The 10,769-nt window shown below is 50.7% G+C and overlaps 1 protein-coding gene across 1 annotated transcript in view; it reads left to right on the top strand.

The window, feature by feature from the left end:
- The first annotated feature begins 5,158 nt into the window (after window positions 1-5,158).
- Window positions 5,159-10,769, top strand: part of LOC140429048 (receptor-type tyrosine-protein phosphatase kappa-like) — a 330,643-nt gene continuing 325,032 nt past the window's right edge. The window contains exons 1-2 of the mRNA XM_072515580.1: window positions 5,159-5,277; window positions 9,289-9,376. Of these exons, the coding sequence (XP_072371681.1) occupies window positions 5,200-5,277; window positions 9,289-9,376 (166 nt within the window). The 5' untranslated portion in view covers window positions 5,159-5,199. The remainder of the gene's footprint in view (window positions 5,278-9,288; window positions 9,377-10,769) is intronic.

Raw genomic sequence — 10,769 nt, 5'->3', positions numbered from 1 at the left:
CCCCACCATAATGTTACTATTTGGTGGCCTATAGACTACTCCTATCAGTGACTTTTTCGCCTTACTATTCCTGATTTCCACCCAAATGGATTCAACCATATCCTCCGTAGCACCGATGTCATCCCTTACTGTTGCCCGGATGTCATCCTTAAATAACAGAGCTTCATTCTCTGTTGCCACGCATTCATCCTATCTATCCTGACATTCCTATTCTGACTAGCTCGTGGCACTGGTAGCAATCCTGAGATTACTACATTTGAGGTCCTACTTTTTAGTTTAACTCCTAACTCCCTGAATTCAGCTTGTAGGACCTCGTCCCGTTTTTTACCTATATCGTTGGTGCCTACGTGCACCACGACAGCTGGCTGTTCACCCTCCCCCCCCCCCCCCCCCCCCCCCCCCCAGAATGTCCTGCAGCCGCTCCGAGACATCCTTGACCCTTGCACCAGGGAGGCAACATACCATCCTGGAGTCTCGACTGCGTCCGCAGAACCGCCTGTTTATTCCCCTTACAATTGAGTCCCCTATCACTATAGCCCTGCCATTCTTCTTCCTGCCCAGCTGCGCAGCAGAGCCAGCCACGGTGCCGTGAACCTGGCTGCTGCTGCCTTCCCCTGGTGAGCCATCTCCCTCAACAGTATCCAAAGCGGTATATCTGTTTTGCAGGGAGATGACCGCAGAGGACACCTGCACTGCCTTCCTACTCTTGCTCTGTCTTTTGGTCACCCATTTTCTATCTCCCTCAGTACCTTTCACCTGCGGTGTGACCAACTCGCTAAACGTGCTATCCACGACGTCCCCAGCATTGCGGACGCTCCAACGTGAGTCCATCCGCAGCTCCAGAGCCGTCAAGCGGTCTAACTGGAGCTGCAACTGGACACACTTCTTGCACGTGAAGGAGCCAGGGACAGTGGACGTGTCCCTGAGCTCCCACATCGCACACGAGGAGCATGACACGGGTCTGAGATCTCCTGCCATGTCTTAAACCTTCGGTTAACTTCAACAATTTCAATTGCCCCCCAAAAATAAATAAATAAACAACGAAGAAAAAAATAAATAAATATACCAATGAAAAGAAAAAGAAAACAGAAACACTACTTACCAGTCACTTACCAGGGATAAAAAGCACCCCCCCCCCCCCCCACCAAACTTCGAATTCCCACCTAGATTCAAATTCCCAAACTCACTCTTTGCTGTCTCACTCTGGCTGTGTCTTCTCTGGCTCACTGGGAGAACTCACTGTGAGTGAGTTTACAAGTTGCACTTTTTAAATTGTCCTAAATTGACTCCCCTCCCCCACCTGCTTTTAGATCAAGGTAGATTTAAGTGACTGACACTTAACTGCCAACCACTTAACTGGGTGGAGTTCTGGTCGCCATTTACATGAAGGACGTTATTGCTCTGGAGAGTGCAGAAGAGGTTTACAAGAATGTTGCCAGGGCTAGAAAAATGTAGCAACGTGGAGAGATTGGATAGGTTGGGGTTATTTTCCTTGGAACAAAGAAGGCTGAGGGGTGACTTAATCGAGGTGAACAAAATTGAGGGGAAGAGATAGGGTGGACAGGATAAAATTGTTTCCGTTGGTGGAGAATTCCAGAACCACGGGACATCGATTCAAGATAAGAAACAGAAAGGGTAGAGGGGACATGAGGAGGAACATTTATACGCAGAGGGTAGCGGAGTCTGGAACTCTCTGCCCGAGTTGGTGGTGGAGGCAGGGACCCGAAACTCTTTTAAACCGTACCTGGATCGCCACCTGAAGTGCTCTAATAATAATAAGCTTTATTCTGAATTCTCCCTCCGTGTACCCGAACAGGCACAGGAATGTGGCGACTAGGGGATTTTCACAGTAACTACATTGCAGTGTTAATGTAAGTCTACTTGTGACATCATACTTGGAACTATGATGTTGTTGCCATTACAGAGACCTGGTTGAGGGAAGGGCAGGATTGGCAGCTAAACGTTCCTGGATTTAGATGTTTCAGGCGGGATAGAGGGGGATGTAAAAGGGGTGGAGGAGTTGCACTACTGGTTAGGGAGAATATCAGAGCTGTACTGCAGGAGGACACCTCAGAGGGCAGTGAGGCTATATGGGGAGAGATCAGGAACAAGAAGGGTGCAGTCACAATGTTGGGGGTTTAATACAGGCCCCCCAACAGCCAGCGGGCGATAGAGGAGCAGATAGGTAGACAGATGTTGGGAAGGTGTAAAAACAACAGGGTTGTGGTGATGGGAGACTTTAACTTCCCCAATATTGACTGGGACTCACTTAGTGCTGGGGGCTTGGATGGGGCAGAGTTTGTAAGGAGCATCCAGGAGGGCTTCTTAAAACAATATGTAGATGGTCCAACTAGGGAAGCCGTGGTACTGGACCTGGTATTGGGGGATGAGCTTGGCCAGGTGGTAGAAGTTTCAGTCGGGGAGCATTACGGGAACAGTGACCACAATTCAGTAAGTTTTAAAGTGTTGAACAAGGATAAGAGTGGTCCTAGGATGAATGTGCTAAATTGGGGGAAGGCTAATTATAACAATATTAGGCGGGAACTGAAGAACATAGATTGGGGGCAGATGTTTGAGAGTAAATCAACATCTGACATGTGGGAGGCTTTCAAATGTCAGTTGAAAGGAATTCAGGACCGGCATGTTCCTGTGAGGAAGAAGGATAAATATGGCAAATTTCGGGAACCTTGGATGACGAGAGATATTGTAGGCCTCGTCAAAAAGAAAAAGGAGGCATTTGTCAGGGCTAAAAGGCTGGGAACAGACGAAGCCTGCGTGGAATATAAGGAAAGTAGGAAGGAACTTAAGCAAGGAGTCAGGAGGGCTGGAAGGGGTCACGAAAAGACATTGGCAAATAGGGTTAAGGAAAATCCCAAGACTTTTTACATCTACATAAAAAGCAAGAGGGTAGCCAGGGAAAGGGTTGGCCCACTGAAGGACAGGTGAGGGAATCTTATGTATGGAGCCAGAGGAAATGGGTGAGGTACTAAATGAATACTTTGCATCAGTATTCGCCAAAGAGAAGAAATTGGTAGATATTGAGTCTGGAGAAGGGTGTGTAGATAGCCTGGGTCACATTGAGATCCAAAAGGACGAGGTGTTGGGTGTCTTAAAAAATATTAAGGTAGATAAGTCCCCAGGGTCTGATGGGATCTACCCCAGAATAACGAAGGAGCCAAGAGAGGAAATTGCTGAGGCCTTGACAGAAATCTTTGGATCCTCGCTGTCTTCAGGTGATGTCCCGGAGGACTGGAGATTAGCCAATGTTGTTCCTTTGTTTAAGAAGGGTAGCAAGGATAATCCAGGGAATTACAGGCCGGTGAGCCTTACGTCAGTGTAGGGAAATTACTGGAGAGAATTCTTCAGAACAGTATCTACTCTCATTTGGAAGCAAGTGGTCGTATTAGCGAGAGGCAGCACGGTTTTGTGAAGGGGAGGTCGTGTCTCACTAACTTGATAAGAGTTTTTCGAAGAGGTCACAAAGGTGATTAATGCAGGTAGGGCAGTGGATGTTGTCTATATGGACTTCAGTAAGGCCTTTGACAAGGCCCCTCATGGTAGACTGGTACAAAAGGTGAAGTCACACGGGATCAGAGGTGCGCTGGCAAGGTGGATACAGAACTGGCTAGGTCATAGAAGGCAGAGAGTAGCAATGGAAGGATGCTTTTCTAATTGGAGGGCTGTGACTAGTGGGGATCAGTGCTGGGACCTTTGCTGTTCGTAGTATATATAAATGATTTAGAGGAAAATGTAACTGGTCTGATTAGTAAGTTTGCAGACGACACAAAGGTTGGTGGAATTGCGGATCGCGATGAGGACTGTCAGAGGATACAGCAGGATTTAGATCGTATGGAGACTTGGGCGGAGAGATGGCAGATGGAGTTTAATCCGGACAAATGTGAGGTAATGCATTTTGGAAGGTCTAATGCAGGTAGGGAATATACAGTGAATGGTAGAACCCTCAAGAGTATTGAAAGTCAAAGAGATCTAGGAGTACAGGTCCACAGGTCACTGAAAGGGGCAACACAGGTGGAGAAGGTAGTCAAGAAGGCATACGGCATGCTTGCCTTCATTGGCCGGGGCATTGAGTATAAGAATTGGCAAGTCATGTGGCAGCTGTATAGAACCTTAGTTATGCCACACTTGGAGTATAGTGTTAAATTCTGGTCGTCACACTACCAGAAGGATGTGAAGGCTTTAGAGAGGATGCAGAAGAGATTTACCAGGATGTTGCCTGGTATGGAGGGCATTAGCTATGAGGAGCGGTTGAATAAACTCGGTTTGTTCTCACTGGAACGAAGGAGGTTGAGGGGAGACCTGATAGAGGTCTACAAAATTATGAGGGGCATAGACAGAGTGGATAGTCAGAGGCTTTTCCCCAGGGTAGAGGGGTCAATTACTAGGGGGCATAGGTTTAAGGTGAGAGGGGCAAGGTTTAGAGTAGATGTACGAGGCAAGTTTTTTACGCAGAGGGTAGTGGGTGCCTGGAACTCGCTGCCGGAGGAGGTAGTGGAAGCAGGGACGATAGGGACATTTAAGGGGCATCTTGACAAATACATGAATAGGATGGGAATAGAGGGATTCGGACCCAGGAAGTGTAGAAGATTGTAGTTTAGTCGGGCAGCATGGTCGGCACGGGCTTGGAGGGCCGAAGGGCCTGTTCCTGTGCTGTACATTTCATCTTTCTTCTTTGTTCTTTGAGGTCATCCCAGAATCTTGATCTCATTGAAGCTTTCTCACCCCCTCTCACTCCCAATCTCGTTGAAACTCTCCAATCCTCTCTCACTCCTAATCTCGTTGAAACTCTCTAATCCTCTCTCACTCCCTGTTTAGCACAGGGCTAAATCGCTGGCTTCGAAAGCAGACCAAGGCAGGCCAGCAGCACGGTTCAATTCCCGTACCAGCCTCCCCGAACAGGCGCCGGAATGTGGCGACTAGGGGCTTTTCACAGTAACTTCATTGAAGTCTACTTGTGACAATAAGCAATTTTCATTTCATTTCATCTCGGTGAAACTCTCTAATCCTCTCTCTCTCCCAATCTTGTTGAAACTCTCCCATTCTCTCGCACACTCCATCTCATTGACAGCTCTCTCTCATCCGTTCGTTTTTATTAACGTCTCGTTCTTTTCACTGATTATGTTTTGTACAGTGATGAACACAGAGGTGCAGGTGTCAGCCTTGCTGAGTTTCCTCACCAAGATGCTAAAATTGGAACAGGAAGGTGAAGATGATGATGTCGACGTTGTGAAGTTCCTTGGGTTGGTGAAAGAATATCGAGTAAGTGAAGAGACCTCCTCGGCCTACAGTGCTGAGGGAGCCCCGCACTGTCAGAGGGTCAGTACTGAGGGAGTGCCGCACTGTCAGAGGGTCAGTGCTGAGGGAGTGCCGCACTGTCAGAGGGTCAGTGCTGAGGGAGTGCCGCACTGTCAGAGGGTCAGTACTGAGGGAGTGCTGCACTGTCAGAGGGTCAGTACTGAGGGAGTGCCGCACTGTCAGAGGGTCAGTGCTGAGGGAGTGCCGCACTGTCAGAGGGTCAGTACTGAGGGAGCGCTGCACTGTCAGAGGGTCAGTACTGAGGGAGTGCCGCACTGTCAGAGGGTCAGTGCTGAGGGAGTGCTGCACTGTCAGAGGGTCAGTACTGAGGGAGCCCCGCACTGTCAGAGGGTCAGTACTGAGGGAGTGCCGCACTGTCAGAGGGTCAGTACTGAGGGAGTGCTGCACTGTCAGAGTGTCAGTACTGAGGGAGCGCTGCACTGTCAGAGGGTCAGTACTGAGGGAGTGCTGCACTGTCAGAGGGACAGTACTGAGGGAGTGCTGCACTGTCAGAGGGTCAGTACTGAGGGAGCCCCGCACTGTCAGAGTGTCAGTACTGAGGGAGTGCCGCACTGTCAGAGGGTCAGTGCTGAGGGAGTGCTGCACTGTCAGAGGGTCAGTACTGAGGGAGCCCCGCACTGTCAGAGGGTCAGTACTGAGGGAGTGCCGCAGTGTCAGAGGGTCAGTACTGAGGGAGTGCCGCACTGTCAGAGGGTCAGTACTGAGGGAGCGCTGCACTGTCAGAGGGTCAGTACTGAGGGAGTGCTGCACTGTCAGAGGGTCAGTACTGAGGGAGTGCTGCACTGTCAGAGGGTCAGTGCTGAGGGAGCCCCGCACTGTCAGAGGGTCAGTACTGAGGGAGTGCCACACTGTCAGAGGGTCAGTACTGAGGGAGTGCCACACTGTCAGAGGGTCAGTACTGAGGGAGTGCCACACTGTCAGAGGGTCAGTACTGAGGGAGTGCCGCACTGTCAGAGGGTCAGTACCGAGGGAGTGCCACACTGTCAGAGGGTCAGTACTGAGGGAGCGCTGCACTGTCAGAGGGTCAGTAACGAGGGAGTGCTGCACTGTCAGAGGGTCAGTACTGAGGGAGTGCCGCACTGTCAGAGGGTCAGTACTGAGGGAGCGCTGCACTGTCAGAGGGTCAGTACTGAGGGAGTGCCGCACTGTCAGAGGGTCAGTACTGAGGGAGTGCTGCACTGTCAGAGTGTCAGTACTGAGGGAGCGCTGCACTGTCAGAGGGTCAGTACTGAGGGAGTGCTGCACTGTCAGAGGGACAGTACTGAGGGAGTGCTGCACTGTCAGAGGGTCAGTACTGAGGGAGCCCCGCACTGTCAGAGTGTCAGTACTGAGGGAGTGCCGCACTGTCAGAGGGTCAGTGCTGAGGGAGTGCTGCACTGTCAGAGGGTCAGTACTGAGGGAGCCCCGCACTGTCAGAGGGTCAGTACTGAGGGAGTGCCGCAGTGTCAGAGGGTCAGTACTGAGGGAGTGCCGCACTGTCAGAGGGTCAGTACTGAGGGAGCGCTGCACTGTCAGAGGGTCAGTACTGAGGGAGTGCTGCACTGTCAGAGGGTCAGTACTGAGGGAGTGCTGCACTGTCAGAGGGTCAGTGCTGAGGGAGCCCCGCACTGTCAGAGGGTCAGTACTGAGGGAGTGCCACACTGTCAGAGGGTCAGTACTGAGGGAGTGCCACACTGTCAGAGGGTCAGTACTGAGGGAGTGCCGCACTGTCAGAGGGTCAGTACTGAGGGAGCGCTGCACTGTCAGAGGGTCAGTAACGAGGGAGTGCTGCACTGTCAGAGGGTCAGTACTGAGGGAGTGCCGCACTGTCAGAGGGTCAGTACTGAGGGAGCGCTGCACTGTCAGAGGGTCAGTACTGAGGGAGTGCCGCACTGTCAGAGAGTCAGTACTGAGGGAGCGCTGCACTGTCAGAGGGTCAGTACTGAGGGAGTGCCGCACTGTCAGAGGGTCAGTACTGAGGGAGCCCCGCACTGTCAGAGGGTCAGTACTGAGGGAGTGCTGCACTGTCAGAGGGTCAGTACTGAGGGAGTGCTGCACTGTCAGAGGATCAGTACTGAGGGAGTGCCGCACTGTCAGAGGGTCAGTAACGAGGGAGTGCTGCACTGTCAGAGGGTCAGTACTGAGGGAGCGCTGCACTGTCAGAGGGTCAGTACTGAGGGAGTGCTGCACTGTCAGAGAGTCAGTACTGAGGGAGTGCCGCACTGTCAGAGGGTCAGTACTGAGGGAGTGCCGCACTGTCAGAGGGTCAGTACTGAGGGAGTCCTGCACTGTCAGAGGGTCAGTACTGAGGGAGTGCTGCACTGTCAGAGGGTCAGTACTGAGGGAGTGCTGCACTGTCAGAGGATCAGTACTGAGGGAGTGCTGCACTGTCAGAGGGTCAGTACTGAGGGAGTGCTGCACTGTCAGAGGATCAGTACTGAGGGAGTGCTGCACTGTCAGAGGGTCAGTACTGAGGGAGTGCTGCACTGTCAGAGGGTCAGTACTGAGGGAGTGCTGCACTGTCAGAGAGTCAGTACTGAGGGAGGGCCGCACTGTCAGAGGGTCAATACTGAGGGACTGTTGCATTGCCAGAGAGTTAGTACTGAGGGAGTGCTGCACTGTCATTTCTACTCTGACTGTCTTGTGGCAATGGCAGCAATCCTGAGATTACTACCTTTGAGGTCCTACTTTTTAACTTATCTCCTAACTCCCTAAATTCTGATTGTAGGACCTCATCCCGATTTTTACCTATATCATTGGTGCCTATATGCACCACGACAACTGGCTGTTCACCCTCCCCCTTCAGTATGTCCTGCAGCCGATCTGAGACACCCCTGACCCGTGCACCCGGGAGGCAACATACCATTCGGGAGTCTCGCTTTCGACCACAGAAACGTCTGTCTACTCCCCTTACGATTGAATCCCCTATAACTATAGCCCTGCCAGTCTTTTTCCTGCCCTTCTGTGCAGCAGAGCCAGCCACGGTGCCATGAGCCTGGCTACTACTGCCTTCCCCTGGTGAGTCATCTCCCCCAACAGTATCCAAAACGGTATACCTGTTGTGGAGGGAGATGACCACAGGGGACACCTGCACTGCCTTCCTGCTTTTTCTCTGTCTTTTGGTCACCCATTCCCTTTCTCCCTTACCAACCCTAATCTGTGGTGTGACCAATTCGCTAAACATGCTATCCACGACCTCTTCAGCATCACTTGACAACAGCTCCTCCACAACCCACCTTCTAGATACAGTGACCGCAATGCACTGATGCAAATTTTTCCCGCAACAGCCAATCAGCGGCTTTGCTCTGCTGCCCTCTGCTGGATGCTTGCCTTCACTTGAACACGGAGGGTGTCTTGCTCAGGTACACCTTCTGGATTCAGTGACCGCGATGCATGGATGCAAATTCTCCCCGCAACAGCCAATCAGCGGCTCCGCTCTGCTGCCCTCTGCTGGATGCTTGCCTTCACTTGAATATGGAGTGTGTCTTGCTCAGGTACACCTTCTGGATACAGTGATCGCAATGCACTGATGCAAATTTCCCCCGCAACAGCCAGTCAGCGGCTCCGCTCTGCTGCCCTCTGCTGGATGCTTGCCTTCACTTGAATACGGAGGGTGTCTTGCTCAGGTACACCTTCTGGATACAGTGATCGCAATGCACTGATGCAAATTTTCCCTGCAACAGCCAATCAGTGGCTCCGCTCTGGTGCCCTCTGCTGGATCAATAGAGACGCATTTTAAAATGAAACAAAAAACCCGGTACATTGTTCAACTTCAACCTCACAAGGGTTTTAGCAGAAAAACTCAATTAAGCTCACTGAAACTTATGCCTCATTTCTAACATCGAACAATTAAAACATAGTCTAATTAAAACTACCTCTGCTTCCTGACAATGTGATAACCCACCAATTGCTGGTGACCTTTGTAATTGATCAGAAAGGTTGCTGCTCACTAAACTCTGAATTATCCATTTACAGGGTCTGTCATCTCACTCGAGTCACCCCTGCACTGTCGCGAAGGAGGCCCATAACATAACCAAGAATCGATTCCTCAACATGTTACCATGTAAGTGTGATCGGGCGGTTGCGTTTACCATGTGTGTGTGTGTACATATCTCCGTGTATCCATGTCATGTGTGTGTATGTCTGTATTTGTGTGTATTCGTGTACTTGTCTTTTGTCCGTGTGTGTGCCACGTGTCTGTGTGGTGTGGCATTTATATTTGTGATCAAGTTCAATACCCTGATCCCGCCTCCTCCCCATATCCCTCGATCCCTTTAGCCCCAAGAGCTGTATCTAATTCCTGCTTGAAATTACACAGCGTTTTGGCCTCAACTACTTTCTGTGGGAGTGAATTCCACAGATTCGCCGCTCTCTGGGTGAAGAAATCTCTCCTCCCCTCAGCCCTAAAAGGTTTACCCTTTATCCTCAAACTATGACCCCGGGTTCTGGACTCCCCCACCATCGGGAACATTCTTTCTGAATCTACCCTGTCTAATCCTGGTAGAATTTTGTAAGTTTCTATGAGATCCCCTCTCACTCTCCTAAACTCCAATGAATATAATCCTAACCGATTTAGTCTCTCCTCATATGACAGTCCCGCCATCCCTGGAATCAGTCTGGTAAACCTTCGCTGCTCTCCCTCGAGAGCAAGAACATCCTTCCTCAGGTAAGGACACCAAAACTGCCCACAATACTCCAGGTGTGGCCTCACCAATGCCCTTTACAATTACAGTAAAACATCTCTATTCCTGTACTCAAATCCTCTCGCTGTGAAGGTTAACATACTTGCTTAGCTGTAGGAGACAGAGGGTGGTAGAAGGCTGAGTGTGTGACTGGGAGCTGGTGTCCCACGGCGTTCCACAGGGATCAGTGCAGGTCACTTATTGTTTGTGGTATATATTTAAACGATATAGAAAAAAATGTGGGCGGGGGGTTGCTAAGTAAGTTTGTAGATGACAGGAAGATTGGCCGGGTGGTAGACAGTGAAGAAGGTGTTAGGTTACAGGAGGATACAGACGGATTGGTCAGATGGACAGATCAGTGGCAGATGGAATTTAACGCTGGAAAGTGTGAGGTGATGCATTGGAAGGAGTAACACGAGGGAGAACTCAATCAATGGCAGGACACTAGGAAGCTCAGGGAAGAAGGATGTTGGGGTGATTGTCCACAGATCCCTGAAGGTGGAAGTAGGTGAACAGGGTCGTTAGAAGGTATACTGAAAACTTGCCTTTATCAGTCGGGGCACAGGTTATAAGAGCAGGGAGGTCATGTTGGAGCTGTGCAGGACTTTGGTGAGGTCACAGCTGGAACTCTGTGTTCAGCTCTATTCACCGCACTATAGGAAGGATGTGATTGTGTGAGACGGTGCAGAGGAGATTCACTATAGGAAGGATGTGATTGTGTGAGACGGTGCAGAGGAGATTCACTATAGGAAGGATGTGATTGTGTGAGACGGT

Source organism: Scyliorhinus torazame, chromosome 9 (genome assembly GCF_047496885.1).
Source record: "Scyliorhinus torazame isolate Kashiwa2021f chromosome 9, sScyTor2.1, whole genome shotgun sequence".
NCBI classification, from domain to species: domain Eukaryota; kingdom Metazoa; phylum Chordata; class Chondrichthyes; order Carcharhiniformes; family Scyliorhinidae; genus Scyliorhinus; species Scyliorhinus torazame.
The sequence above is the reverse complement of the archived record's forward strand: the minus strand, read 5'-3'. Positions and strand labels throughout refer to the sequence as shown.